At 41.5% G+C, this 15,460-nt stretch overlaps 1 protein-coding gene across 1 annotated transcript in view; it reads right to left on the bottom strand.

The window, feature by feature from the left end:
• Nucleotides 1-433: 433 nt before the first annotated feature.
• The window catches only part of FBP1 (fructose-bisphosphatase 1), a 29,891-nt gene continuing 14,864 nt past the window's right edge, over nt 434-15,460 (bottom strand). Inside the window, exons 3-7 of the mRNA XM_037133295.2 lie at nt 13,394-13,486; nt 7,614-7,754; nt 3,880-4,017; nt 2,953-3,072; nt 434-1,369 (exon numbers count right to left, since the gene is read on the bottom strand). Coding sequence (XP_036989190.1) covers nt 1,178-1,369; nt 2,953-3,072; nt 3,880-4,017; nt 7,614-7,754; nt 13,394-13,486 — 684 coding nt within the window. The 3' untranslated portion in view covers nt 434-1,177. The remainder of the gene's footprint in view (nt 1,370-2,952; nt 3,073-3,879; nt 4,018-7,613; nt 7,755-13,393; nt 13,487-15,460) is intronic.

Here is a 15,460-nt window from a genome sequence, read left to right as displayed (position 1 = left end):
GGAATCGATTAGGAGTATTTGTAGAAAAAAGGAGGAGGATTTACACGAAAACCTGTTTTAAGTTAGCAAGTAAAAACACATACATACATATATACATACTTTTTAATAAAATCTAGAGTAAAGTATATGATTGTTTAACACTATGCTGTGTGCCTGAAACTAATACAAAATAATGTTCAATGTAAACTGTGACTAAAAAAAAAATTAAAAACAAACCAAAAAAATCTAGAGCCCAAGAAAAGCCAGATGTTTCTTAAAACATGATATAAATTGCCATGACCTTGGAAATTCTAGTCCAGAAAGAACCAGGGTCAGCCAAGGGAGTAAATGATTATACAGAGTCTAGTAAGAAATACACTTGTTCGCAACAATGTAATATTTCCACAAACTTTGCTTTTACGATGAAATCTTCCTTATGATAATTGCACCTTAGAAATTACAAGACTCTTTTAATTCAATAAAGTGTTGTTTTTATTTTTAAAAGTCACCATTGAGTAATAACATAAACTTTCATTTGTAATTCAGATCATTATACCCACATACAGAAGCCAAGAGGCTGTAGACAGGCACCACCACTAACTTATCACCTCTCCAGCTCCCAGGCATAAACAGCTTTGCTCAGGTTCATTCTGCACACCCAGACCTGAACAGACAATACATAGGAGAAGCAATGGGCTAACTCTGAGTTTAGTGGCCAGATTGCCTGGGATCATATCTGAGCTCTCTTGTTCATAGGCTGCAGCTCTTGAGCAGATTACCTTAATTCTGTCTTTCGTTTTATCATGATGTAATTGTGAAATAAGTTATTCATAGCACCTAATTCATAAGATTACTACTGTGAAGATTAAATGTGTTACCTAATGTTATATGCATTAACTGTTATTACTACTATTACTATTATTTGACAGAAAGCAATAAAGACTATTTTTAGAAAAAGGAAAAATATGTTTATTTTTTCTCTAGCCATTCAAAATATATTTAACCATCAGTGGCATTATATAGATAGCATTTTGGTTAGGCAGCACCAGGCGTTACACAGCATTTGATGGTGAAGATATCTGTGCTTTTTATTTCTGCTATCTAGGAATGTATAATGCACAGTCAGAATGGGGTATTGCCATGTGAGATAAAAGCCCAGATAAAAGGCAATCTTTTCTATCTGGGAAACGTCAGCTCTTCATTTGGCAGCGTGCTTCTTATATATCTCCAAGAACTCAGTCACGTCTTCAGGGGACCCTAAGATGACTGGCGCCCTCTGGTGGATGTCAGTAGGAACGATGTCCAGTATAGCTTCCTTCCCAGTTGTAGCCAATCCTCCCGCCTTCTCAATGATGTAGGCCATTGGGTTACATTCATAGAGTAGTCTCAACTGGAAAACAAGAGCCAAGGGCAGGGACTTCACACCAGAAGGTATTACATACAAAGGGGATTTATTTCATAGCAAAACAGTGCAGAGCTAGTGGAAGTTTCCAAAGTAGCCGATACTTTCCCTTTCCTTCTATGAGGTTGTAAAAGCCCTCACATACCCACCAAAGGTTCCATATAAGACTGAATGGTTAATTTGGCCATTTGGTTAAATTAAGCCATTAATCAAGCCAGAGGCAAGAATTGATTGCTTGATGCAAATATGAGACAGACCACCTGGACTCAGTACTGAATGACATATTGGCAGAACTGATGGTTCCCTTCTCTTTACAGCACAGAAATTGGACCTAATGAGTGATTCTGTGTGTGTTTTGGATGGAGCTTTGCCTATTCTAAAAGCATACAAAAATTCATGGTTGTGTCTGGCTGCAGACATCTGGAAAGCATACTGGCTCCTCCAAACAGTATAATATTGTTTGCAACTCTACACACATTCCTTTTATAATTCTCCCAGGGCTTGAGGGTTGGGGTTTACTATATTATATGCCTTGGCATTTATTTCTAAATATTAACTTTTTATTGTATGTATTTTCATGCAGTCTGCCTACTGAGCAGACGGCTTTTGGCAGGTGTTTCCTGACTCTATTTCCATACAGGTGACATGGCCAGATTTGAAAAAAACTGAAAAAAAAAAAAGAGAGACTTCAGTATTTGTGCTAAGGAACAATTTTTTGAAGCATTTGAGAAAAGTGCTATGAAGCGGGCTAATCATCCAGGTTGGGATCCCGGAGGTGGCTATGGTACGAGTGGTGTTTTAACTAAGAATGCCTTCAGTGAAGTGGACACCCTGTGCTGTAAACAGAGATCTGAACGTATCTGAATACACAGATTTCTAACTCTCTTCAGGGGATTATTGTTCCCATTCCTTCTCTCATATTTAAAAAAAGGCACTCTGTTTATTGGGGGGGGGACAATATTGAGAAGGAAACACTGTCCCTCTGTGTAGAAGAAAAGTGGGACCACTTAGCCAGCCTAAGCCAGCAGAGCCCCACCCAGCTTGTGCAAACGCTGTAGGCATTAACTGGAGCAATCATTGCTAACAGCCTAAAAGCTCTAGGTTTCCCCTGAGATTCTTTCCTTCCCTAGAAAGGTACCGTTTTCCAAGCAGCAAATGTCAGCTCATTAGTTATTTGTACTTTATACCCTTTACAAGCAATCAAAGAAAACCTCTAATACATATTTGATTTGCTGCCTTGGTAATTGGGGCTGGACTGTTTCATTTCTCTTTATGAATGGGATTTATTTTGTTCAAGCCAAACCCTGTGCCTAGTGGAAGCACTGAGCACTTTTAGTCCCCTCCTGACCATAACACCATTACTTATCTTCAGCGACAGCAGGGCTCTGCAGAGACCATTTTTAGCTGCTATTGCCTGGCTTTAACCAGGGCAATCTTTAATCTAGACAAGAATATGCCACAGATACCCTTCACATCCTACTGCAGAGTCTAACAGTTATCATAACCTTTCTCCCTAAATCAAATCCCTGGGCTGCAAATGAAACACACTGCTTCTCAGAGGATCTGTTTACCTTTCCTTTGGGGCTCTTCTTGTTAGCTGGGTACAGAAAGATCCCTCCGTAGACCAGGGTGCGGTGGACATCAGCTACCATGGAGCCCACGTACCTGGAGCCGTAGGGGGCTGAGTTATCCTGCAAGATTAAGACCAGCAATAATCAGGGTTGCAGAAAAGAAATAAAAGGAAGTTCTCTGTGTGTCCTTTACACTTATTTGATTAAAAATGGTTTAGTGAGCACCTATATAGTGCATGTTTAGGTGTTTGCTAGGAAATGTGATGAAAATCTTGTTTCCAAGGAGCAGAAAAATGGAAAAATAGAGACAGTCTCTCATACGTCTTACACTAGGCCAGATTTCCTCAGAAGCCTTGAGGAGGGCGCTGTTGATTCTGGCTCTGTGGTTGGGGCAGGCATCACAAAAATGGTACCACTTAGCAGAACCTCGGGAGAAGGATTTTGCCAAGCTAAGGAGGGTGGGGTTTTCATCTTGTGGGAGAGGGAGGCGCACAAGCAAACAATGAAGAGAAGCAAATGCTGTCTACCTGGGTCCAGAGGCAGGAGCCAGGGGTGAGGTGGGGATGAGGGGAATTCAAGGTAAAGCGGAAGGAGAGGTGCTAAAGCTGGAAAGAAAGCCTGGGGCCTGCTCTGAGGGCCCTGAATGCCATGCGAACATTTGGGCTTCCTCCTCAGGACACAGCAGCCATCGGTGGCATCTAATAACAGTGTGACAATATTGGACACTCCCAGATAAAAGCAGCTCTGCACACAGTCATTTCTTTTCTTCATACTCAGTAATTAGTAACAGACAGATACCAAGATGGACACCTTCAGTCTTGTGAAAATTTGATAGAAATCCATCAGACATTGTAGAGCAGGTACCAACTGGCTTAATTATCCTGATTTCATTCTGCCAAGAGAAAATAGCAAAGAGCTCTCACTTACTGGCGGAAACTTCTTCCTCCGTACATATTCAGTGATAACAGGGTCAAAATCCTTGGCATAGCCTTCATTGAGACTGTAAATGTTCCCTTTCTTTTTGATCTTCACATCCTTGTCCACCAAAATGAACTCTCCAATAGCCTGTGAAGCAGGAGGAAAAGGTGTAGAGGTGATGAGCCCTCTCCCCCTATTTGTGTGAGGGTTCAGCAGGCCCAGCTAGGCTGTGGGGAGGGGCACAAAGCCAGCAGTCACACCCATGTATCAATACCAGGAGCTTGGTTTCCCATTTTGTGAGTTTTTCTTATTGAAGTGTAACTGACATGTAGCATTATATTACTTTCAGGTATACAACACAGTGATTCAATATTTGTACACACTGTGAAATGATCACCAGCACAGGGAGCTTCTCATGGCCCTGGGACACCGGTGCCTCCAGCCCACCTCTCCAGCACCTGTGAGCAGGGCCAGGACTGGGAAGCGTCATTGGTGTGTCTAGTGGAAAGGAACTGGGAACAAGGAGAGGTTACTGCAGATATTGATGGAGATAAAGGAGACTTGAATTTGCTTTTAAATGGTTTCAGTAAAAGTTGAAAGAAAACAGCCCTGGCCAGTATGGCTTAGTTGGTTGGAGCATCATCCAGTAAACCAAAAGCTGGTAGGTTCAATTCCCAACCAGTACAACATAGGAGCGGCAACCGAATGATGTTTCTCTTCCTCTCTTTCTCCCTTCCTTCCCTTCTCTCTAAAATCAATAAGCATGTCCTTGGGTGAGGACAAAAAAGAAGAAAGACCTGGCTGGCATAGCTCAGTGGATTGAGCGCAGGCCTGCGAACCAGAGTATCGCGGTTCGATTCCCAGTCAGGGCACATGCCTGGGTTGAAGGCCAGTTCCCAGCAGGGGACACAGGAGAGGCAATCACACATTGATATTTCTCTCCCACTCTTTCTCCTTCCCTTCCCCTCTCTCGAAAAATAAATAAATAAAATATTTTTTTAAAAAAAGAAGAAAGAAAACATTAAAAAATATGGAGGGCGGAAATAGGTAAAACAGCAGCAAACCCTCAGGGAGAATGAGAATTCTGTGTCCAAAGCAACATAACAAGAGTGTGTCTTCAAAAAACAAAACAAAGCACAGACTCAGTGGGACGGGAGGCGGGCTGACTGCTCAGTCGCACCAACCTGCTCAGGGCCGCTCTCAGCTTTCTGCTTCTGCCTGCTGACAGTTCCCTTCTGTGTGTTACTGCAGAAACAAGTGGAACCCCGAGTGTTGGTTCACAGCATATATGTTCAGGTGACTTTGCTCAGTGACTCACAAAGTATTTCTCAGAACGTCCCTCCACAATGTCCCAGTGCTAAGCTGGTGCCTTTAAAACTTAGGTTCTTCAAAGGAGTTTGGAATTTGGAGGAAAAGTGTCACATAACTTCTACTGCTCTGGAGTAAGGATTGCTGGGCACTCCTGTGTGTCACTGAGAAGAAGGTGACTGGGGCTCTGCTCATCTGGTGCAGGGCTGCTCCATGGAAGCAAGAGTTAGAGGAAGGAAGGCCCCATCAACACGTTTCTCCCAGCCATTTAGTCCCATAGCAAAGGTTGCTCCCTGCCAGTCTGCAGCATGTTGGAACTACAGAGGGGAGACGGAGGACGGGAAGGAGGCAGGGTTAGGGAAAGAAGAGAGACTGGGACTAACAGTGGTCATTGAGAGGTGTCATTGCAAGTGGATTTTTTCTTTTATTCTTTGTTGGTATTTCCAACTCTTTTGAACACAAATATGTAGAAATATTCTTTTATGGTCATAAAACTAAGTAACTAAATAAATAAATATCTTTACAAAAGAAAGTCTGGAAAATGAAGCCATGGCATAACAGGTGCTGCAGAGCTCCTGCAGCCATGCTTTGCAGACGCCCCACCCAGGTACCTAACCAGAGCATCTGGGATGTGGAGGGGACTCCCTGTGCATGGAGACAAGAGATTGAAAGCTTTTTGAAAGTTAAAACCTGCTAAAAATGCAAATATAGCTGTTGGGGCCCTTTCTAGCAGAAACTCTCAGCTCATCCCCACATAGAGCCAAAATGAAAAGAAAATGCTAAGCCAGTCCGAGGCTCAACCCCAGCATCAGCCAGCAGAGGGTTCGTCAGATCTCCAGAGAGCAGCCAGCAGGGGATAGGACAGCAGGCCTGCATTTTTATTCCAAACACTGAGGGCCGTTAGGTGTGAGGAGAGCAAAAGACTATCAAAGACTATTAAACACACAGAAACTTACTCCTGGAGACACCAGTCTGCAATTTAGAAACAAGAAGAGACTTATTTTTTTCTACAGACCCATCAATGTAAAGGTAACAGAAAAGTCAGCAGAAGAATGTCAGGGAAGCAGGAAGTTTCTGGTGAGACATTAAATCAATACTTATCAATGATTTCTGAAACTGTACCCTGGGCTCTGAGTGAAGTGTGCTCTGGTTCTGCCACTATTTTTCCTGAGGTCACCTCATTTGGAGGCTGAACCTAGTGCTGGTGCCCCACCCTTGTTTACTTATTAAGTGGCAGTACTTCCAAGGAGGCAAAGTCCAATTGTGCAAGAGTGCAGGGGCAAAGGCAGCCGAGGCTCTGATCTGTGTGACCTGTCAACAAGCCCCACACCTGAACCATCTCTCACAGGACTCCAGAGGCCTGTTTGTCCTTGTATGCAGTGCGTCAGCAAAAAACACCAAATAAATAACGTGCTTCACTAATGTTCCCCAAGAACATTTCCAAAACTAAAAGCTGTTTATAAACCCAATTCTTTTCCCCTTGGGACACTGGACCAAACATATAATGTATGTGATAACCTATTAAAGATTGTTCTATAGAATTTGTATTCAGTGGTGTGGTTAGTTTAAGCCAGATATTTAAAAAGATTTCTTTCTCTAGTTTATCTGCTCTCTTGAAACTGTCATCTAACTCAATAAATAAATAATTCCAATTAATAGATATGTAGAAGACATTATGCACAAATTAAAACTGCTAATGAATATTTTTCATGGCACCCTTAGCTTCTCTCCATCAGGTAGCTTTTCTCTATAAGGTGGACTAAGGAGTTATCTTCATTTTCTTCTTGATTTTCATGTCCTCGAGTCATCAAAGCCTTGTCAAACTGCAAGGGTTGACTAGAGGTTTGCATGCATGTGCACCAATGCTTCAGGTGGGATACCTGTTCACTCAGGAAAGGAAGCTAGTAATGAACATAGTGGGTGGTAAATGGACTATCTATACAGGCCCCATCTGGTCCATAAATGTGTTTTAGTTGGCTAGCATACTGTTTTACAAATCCAGAAACATCACATTTAAAAAACAACAACAGTGTTCCTTAAATATTGGAAGTCTTGACAGTTGTTGCTATTCCTCTCCAGTCCCCCACAGTCCCCAACATCACCCCAGCCCACCTTTCCCAGCACACTTGACTCATTTATATGGCTTGCCTGGCCTTGATAGGCATTGGAGTCAGCTGAGTAATGTCTGTTCTAAATATTTCATCTTGGAACAAAGGGCCCGTTTTAATATCTGGAGAGCTGTTATTGAGCACTTTAATAATCTCATGATGTACACATTGCCCTTCATTTCACTCATTTCCCCATGTCATCTCTGTCCCTCCCTAGAACTTATCTCCCACCTCTATGTACCCCTGCCCACCCCACCCCCCGCACACATAAGACACATGCACTCACAGCCATCAGTCAAGTACCTAACCTCCCACCAGGTCTCTCACCGGATCCAGCATGAAGCAGTTGACACCACATGCCATGCCCAGGACCAACATGGTAGCACTGCCATACAATGCATAGCCGGCAGCCACTAGCTTCCGGCCTGGCTGAAGAGCATCCTTCTCAGAAGGCTCATCAGTAGAGTTCTAGGACAAGGAAGAAAACAAACACATTTTTCTTTTGTCTTTGTGGTTCTTTTTTTCAGTTCACCCATTAGCAAGATTCATTACCAAGGTGCTTTCTTAATAAAATAGGGCATCTTCTTAGAGGGACCTTCCTTCACGAATCAGTGATATCCTGATTGTATTAGCACAGCAGCCTTCCCACATACCCCAGATTTCCTGCAGCTGGATCCTTCTTTCCAATTACGGCCCTCCTCAATTCTACTAATTTGATATTCCCTCATTTCTCTATTTTCACTTTCAGGAAAGAGCCTACATTCTTGCCAGCTCCCACTAATTTAATCTTATTATGCACATCAATGTCTTTCACCTGCCTCCTCCATCTTCATTTAAACAAATTAAGACTGGGCTGCAGGGCTGTGAGTCTGGTGAGGACATCAATTTCATGAGTTCTTGCCAGTTGTAGCCCGCTCCCCAGTAAGCAGTGTGGACCACATCACTTACATATCAAAGAAATTTTCAGAAATACAGGAACTTAGAATATCTCTCCAGACTCATTACAAATTAGAGCGGATGCTTCCCATTTTTTTGACCATGACCCACAGTAAGAAACCCATTTTCCGTAACAAACCAATATCAACACACACTCACACGCTCACACAACTACAGAAATGTAACAAAACCATACTTACACTTAGAACATGACACGCACTCTAATCTTTTCTTCTTTCCTCCATTAAAAACACAGCCCACTAGGTCATGTGACCCACAGTTGTGCGATATTAAGGAACTGAACAGCCCACATCAGTGGTGTCAAACTCGCAGGGGGACACCTCAGCCTCACAGTTGCCTTCAAAGGGCTAAATGAAATTTCAACTCCTTAATAGTTACAAGGAGTAGTTACAGTTATACCATTCTAAAATTATTTCGAACCTTTGAAGGAAACCACGAAGCTGATGTGGCCCCCGGTGAACATGAGTTTGATACCCCTGCCCTAAGGAGATTGCTCCTAATCAATGATTGCTAACTGACAATTACCACCTTTATTAACACTTGATTGCTTTCTTCATTCCTCAGAACAGTCCCAAATATTTCAGTCTGAATACTCTACTTGAATTTAAACAGAAATGAAAATGGGTAATTTCTGCCAATTCTATTTATTTTTAAACCAGAGATTCAGCAGCTGAGACTAAGGGAACCTACAGCATGATGCTAACAAAGGTCATTCACACAAACATTCACGGTGATGTCCTCCATAAGTTTTGAAAGTGTGGCCCAGAGACTGTCTGCATCAGAATCCTTTGGGAAACTTATTAAAATGCATATTCTGGGGCTGTGGTCTAATCCCACTAAGTTGGATTTTCTAAGGGGGCCTGAAAATCCGCATTTTACCATTTATCATAGATGACTCTTGCCCTGAAGTTTAAGAACTACTTATGTAAAAGGAAGAATTGCTAAAACCATTCCTTCCGTTTTTTTCCCTCATCCCTACTCCTCATGTTTCATAAATGTTTTTCATCAAGGTGGTTGGCTGTTAGTTGGTTTGGGTCAGGTTATTTGATTTGGTCTAGTTTGTATTCAGAGGATAGCAAGCATAGGTTAACACAAACTAAACACAGAATAGAAAATTTGAGTTGTTTTCCCTAACTACTAATTTTGCCTGTGCACAACCTTCAAAAAGAAACCAGCTTCCTTTGAGGCCAGTGATGTAGTGGGAAGACTCAGGCCTCTAACTATCCTCTACCTCAACCCCTTACCCCCGTCAGCTAGTGTGAAATCAGGCAAATGGAGTATGTAAACAAGCAAATTAGCTGGAAGCTGCTAGAGGCTTGGAGTGATCAGTTCCCCATTACTAAAAGTTCCCCGGAGATTTCACCTTGCCTGGTACCTCCATGCCTGCTTATGGGGAAGGTGCAAGAGTAAAGAGGCTTTCCTTGAAACACTGTCACCAAATAATCTTACCCATTGACACCTTTGCATGAAATAAGAAATAGTAACACTGTCTGAGATTCACATACTCACAAAAAAACAGAAAATAATGCCATCAAGTCATTGATGTGGAAGAATTCTCTTCTTGCCTAACCCCCTTTCAGTGCATCAATTCCCTCCTCTAAACCCCCAGCAGTAAATGCCTTTGCTCCAAGGGACTCATTACATTCCCATGTGGATGCTCATGGGCCAATGTGTATACAAACTTGGCAAAATTAGAAAGCCTCCAGACCTACCCATTCTCTGTGTATCCTGGGCCACAACCTGCTAGAGGTATTGGTCTGTTTTATTCCACACCATCCCATAAAGAGCATAGTGGGACACATGGATTCTGGAGACTCAAGGTGGCAGAGGAGAAAGTCAGGCAGAAGTGTGATGGGGCTGTCATGGCACCAGATAGTCTTCCCTTAGAGAGGCAGCCAAACCCTCCTTAGAAGGTCTCACATGGCATTTAGCAGAGTCCCCAGTAACTTGGCCAGTATTGTTCAGCTACTATTGCACCCAGAAACCTACCAGACAGAAGTATATTTGATGCCACTGCCTCAAGGATTTTATAATTGATACTGAAGATCAGTCAGTTCTGCCTAGCCAGTATCCATCACCCTGCTGCTGATAACTGATAACTGCACCTCAATCTTCCTTAAGATACTGCCTCCCTCCCTCTCAGCTCCAGGGGTGGGGACATGACCTTGGCCTGGTCAACCAGATCATTGCATGCTTCAGGCCATAGTGATTGGTTGAAAGATGGGCACATGACCTAAGCCAAGCCAATCAGAGCCAAAGAGATGATCTTCTTGGAACTGTTAGAAAAGAGGCTTAAACTTTCTTTGTGAACTGCTGAGAGGATTGAATGTGAGCCTAGACTTGTTGGCAGCCATTTTGCCATTAGAGAGGAGGGTGGAGATAAACAGGAAGTGCATCCTGATTATGTGGTCTCAGCCCTGAATGCAGCTGCACTGGAAGTATACTTACCCACTGGGCTTTTAGTCATGTGAACCAATTTTCTTTCCTTTCCTTCCTCCTTTCTTTAGAGTTGTGACACTGTCCACTGAATCTTAGTACAGAAAACAACACTAGTAATATTAATAGCTACCAATTATTGAGCACTTTTTATGTGCTGGGCACTATTTTCAGTGCATTAGACTTAATTTTTAGTATCTCTCCTGAATGCTTAAGGAAATAAGAGGCAAAGAATCATTACCTTGCCCAAAGTCCCACAGAGCTAGTGTCAATGTCAGGAAGCCATTATTAATAGCTAATATTACATATAGCTATTATTAATACATCTTCCTGTGCTCAGTTAAGGGAAATATGTTGAATTCTGAAGCTGCTAAAACACTTTTGAAACTCTGCTTTGAATTATGGGGATTGGATTTTTTAAAGGATACTGCAGATTATAATGTATTCAGTAGAGGATGACCATGCTTGCAAATATCTAAAGTTAACATCTCATATTAAAGATGTTTAACTTAAAAAATATTTTTTTAAAGGAGGGCAGGAAAGCCATTTCTAAACATGTAAGAATCTTATTTCCTGATTCTCTAAAAGGCCAAATAACAATAGGGAGACAGATTGGACTCAATAGTTGGATAAACATTCTAACTGTGATGATTGTTCAACACCTCGGAGGGATGGGTATTATAAGCCAGAAGCTGGGTGACCCCTCCTGAGGCACTGCAGCAGGAACTGCATGGAACACTGGACCATGTGCCCTCAAGGTCCCCTTGGAGCCTATTTCCATGCATTGTGTGGGCAAGGCCGGTACTGTTGCCTTTTCCAGTTACAGATGCTGAGCTTCTGAGTAGGTGCCCCAGGGAGCTGAATTCTAGCCCAGAACATCCTTGCAGAAAGCAGGGAAGGTCACCTTTGAAATATCAGGCACATCAATATTTATGCCCCGCAAGCCCTCAAATGGTTTCAAATAATCAATAAGCCTTTTGAAAACTGAACTGACTTAAAGGCACTATCACACTCTTTTTTTTTTTCAGTCTTTTGAGAGTCATTTCAGGCTTACTGAGTGTGGAGATTCATTGCTGACTCGTAGCATCTTTAATTCAAGCTGCTGTGGCAAGCTGTTTTATTTTTTTTTTAGTTAATAGCCAGTGTCCCTCTGTTTTTTAGTTTTATTTCTTTTTTCCCTTCAAAGGGTGTTTTTTGGGAGGATTGAGGTGGAGACTAGGGCTGGCAAACGTCATGCGGCTTTAGTTTTGGTCAAGTCATTAACCAGCGGTCTTCCTTCACACAAGAACTTTTGCTACAAACCTCACTATGCTAAAGATGTGATATTTTGCAGGTAAAATTATCTGCTTACATCTCTGCAACAAAAATGGTATATTTCATGGTTGACTTAAGGAATAAATAAATTCTTGCATTTTCCTTTACTTACATGAGCATTAGAACCTATTACTCAAATTGCTTTGATGTGGATCTCTCTCTGAACCCAGACAAAAGCAAAATATACTCCAATGACAAAAGAGAATAATTCCATGGTTGTCCTGATTTCCATATGTTTGAGAGGAGATTATGTGCAATATTAGACAAGTAATTTTGAATAGTAAAGTGAAAGTCAGGGTCTCACTGCTTCAATTATGGCCTCTGTATTCTAAAAGAGGGAAGTGGGAGAAACTCTACCGTCAGCTCAGCCTGCCACCTTGTCCATTGAGGTAAAGAAACTGGTTCAGCTTCATGTCTTCTGTGAGGTTTTATTGCTAAATTAAATAAGAAGGCCTGAAGCTAAAATGACATTTCAGATTTCATGTTTTATGATGGGTCCACAGGTATTCACTCTATTTTGTTTGCATATTTGAGAACTGTTGCACCACCTGTGTGTGTATGCACACAGACACACACACAACACGTGGCACTTACAGGAAAAGAGAAGCTTTGGAGGTAGAGTTGCCTGCCCAGGTTGAACAGGTGGTAGGTCAGGACAGGGGGCCAGGTGCCCATGCTGCAGCAGTGTGCAGCAAACTGTTTCCCCAGGTGGCCAGACAGGGGGAATTGTGGGCTCTATTGTCATACAGTCTCTATCACAGCCATGTGGCTCTGCCAGTGCATCATAAAATCAGCCAAAAGCAAGATGAAAACAAATGAGTTGACCATATGCCATTAAACATTATTTATAGACAGTGAAAATTAAATTTTATGTAAATGTTACAGGCCATAAAATATTATCCTTTAGTTTTTACAGCCGTTAAAAAATGCAGAAGGGTTGTTTTTTGCTTATAGACCTCAAGCAACTGGCTGAATTTGGCCCTGGGAGGAGTCATACTTTGTAGACCCCTGATTTGGAGAATTAAAGGACAATTTTGACATAATAATCTCTATTGTTGTCACACTGTCACAATTCTCAGTTCACATACAATCACCACTGTAACTACCCTCTAGTTTCTCTTACTATCAACTTCATTTTCTATTATAAAGTGTGACAAACCTATGAGTAAACTATATGACTCTTCCCACCCACACTTTACTATATTTTCTTTTAACAACTTAATGGATCTTCATTATGCAGCTAATGGTGAAAAAGTCAAAACTAGAGACGTAAACCTACGTCAAGCCTCACAGAGTTTTATGATATACATTCTGGCTGCTGAAACAGTGAACCAGGACTGGCCACTGGACCTTAACTTTGCTGTGATCCCAAACCAGGGACTTTAAACATTACATTTTACCTTTCTGTAGATGCCAAAAATGGTTCCAATGGACACAAGGCAATCGATGTTGGAGGATCCATCAAGGGGATCAAAACAGACCACATATTTACCCTGAATAAAAGATAAAAAAGAAATACAACTTTACATTAAAAATTAACACATTATAACAAAATAGTATAAATTAAGGGGATAAAAATGAAATCTAGGGGAAGTTCAAGAAGTGTTAGTCTTTTTTTAAGTATATTTTATCAATTGTGCTATTACAGTTGTCCCATTTTTTTCTCCCCTTTATCCCCCTCTGCACTGCACTGCCCCTCCCACCAGCATTCTCCCTACTTAGCTCCTGTCCATGGGTCATACATATAAGTTCTTTGGCTTCTGCATTTCCTATACTATTCTTAACCTTCCCCTGTCTATTTCCTACCTACCATTTATGCTTCTTACTCCCTGTATCTTTTCCCCCAATCTTCCCTCCCCCTCCCCACTAATAACCCTCCATGTGATCTCCATTTCTGTGCATGTGTTCCTGTTCTAGTTGTCTGCTTATTGTTTTCATTTTTTAAGTGCAGTTGTTGATAGTTGTGAGTTTATTGTCATTTTACTGTTCATAGTTTTTATCTCTTTTTCTTAGGTAAGTCCCTTTAACATTTCATATAATAAGGGCCTGGTGATGATGAATTCCTTCAATTTTACCTTATCTGAGAAGCACTTTTATCTGCCCTTCCATTCTAAATGATAGCTTTGCTGGATAGAGTAATCTTGGATGTAGGTCCTTGACTTTCATGGCTTGGAATACTTCTTTCTAGCCTCTTCTTGACTATAAGGATTTTGGGGGGTTTTTTTTGTTTTGCTTTGTTTTTTAGAAATCAGTAGATAGTATTATGGGAATGGCTTTGTAGGTAACTCTCCTTTTCTCTTGCTGCTTTTAAGATTCTCTCCTTTATCTTTGGCACTGGCTTGTGTGGCTCAGTGGATTGAATGCCAGCCTTCAAACTAAAGGGTCACCAGCCAGTTCAGTTCCTAGTGGGGCACACACCTGGGCTGTAGGCCAGGTCCCCAGTAGGGGATGCTCAAGAGGCAACCACACAATGATGATTCTCTCCCTCTCTTACTCCCTCCCTTCCCCTCTCTAAAAATAAATAAGTAAATAAATGTTTCTTAAAGATTCTCTCCTCATCTTTAATCTTGGGTACTTTAATTATGATATTTCTTGGTGTGTTTCTTCTTGGGTCCAACTTCTTTGGGACTCTCTGAGCTTCCCGGATTTGCATGTGTAGTTCCACTGCCAGATTGGGGAAGTTTTACTTCATTATTTTTTCAAATAAGTTTCCAATTTCCTGCTCTTCCTCTTCTCCTTCTGGCACCCCTATGAATCAGATGTTGGAATGTTTAAAGTTGTCCCAGAAGTTCCTAAGCCTCCCCTCATTTTCTTGAATTCTTGTTTTTTCACTCTATTCCAGCTGAATGTTTATTTCTTCCTTATGTTCCAAATCATTTATATGAGTCCTGGTTTCTCTCCCCTCACTGTTGGTTCTCTGTATATTTTTTCTTTGCTTCACATGGTCTTCATTTCTTCCTTTATTTTGTGACTATACTCAATCATTTCTGTGAACATCCTGATTAGAGAGAAAACAGTGCTGCTTGCTAGCTTGCTCAGCCCTCACCCCACTTTCTGTCACTTCCCTCACTTTCCACAAGTGTATTGTGCCCTTTCAGGCACTGATTCTCAGGTGTGTGGGTTTGTATATATTCTAGGATCCTGTGGGACACTCCAACAGACTCTCTTGTGAGACAGGGAGTTTCTCCCACCACCACAACCCCCAAGTGTTTTTAAGAAATGTTACTCTTATTTATACTCTGTCATGGAAGGAATGAGTGCCATATAAAATGAAGATAACGGCTATATATGTATAGCAAAACATCATTAGGCAGAAAAAATACAACTTAAAATAAGAGGTATAGATGAAAGTAATATAATATAGATAAATAAGTCTTAATTTTCTACATCATTGATATAGCTGAATCACAATTTTGGCTTGCATTTCCTCACAGCCAAATGAAGAAGAAAAACAAGGTTAGTCATTT

The sequence above is a fragment of the Artibeus jamaicensis genome, unplaced genomic scaffold (genome assembly GCF_021234435.1).
Source record: "Artibeus jamaicensis isolate MK-2021 breed Jamaican fruit bat unplaced genomic scaffold, CSHL_Jam_final scaffold_1964, whole genome shotgun sequence".
NCBI classification, from domain to species: Eukaryota; Metazoa; Chordata; class Mammalia; order Chiroptera; family Phyllostomidae; genus Artibeus; species Artibeus jamaicensis.
This window is presented reverse-complemented; position numbering and strand designations above follow the sequence as displayed.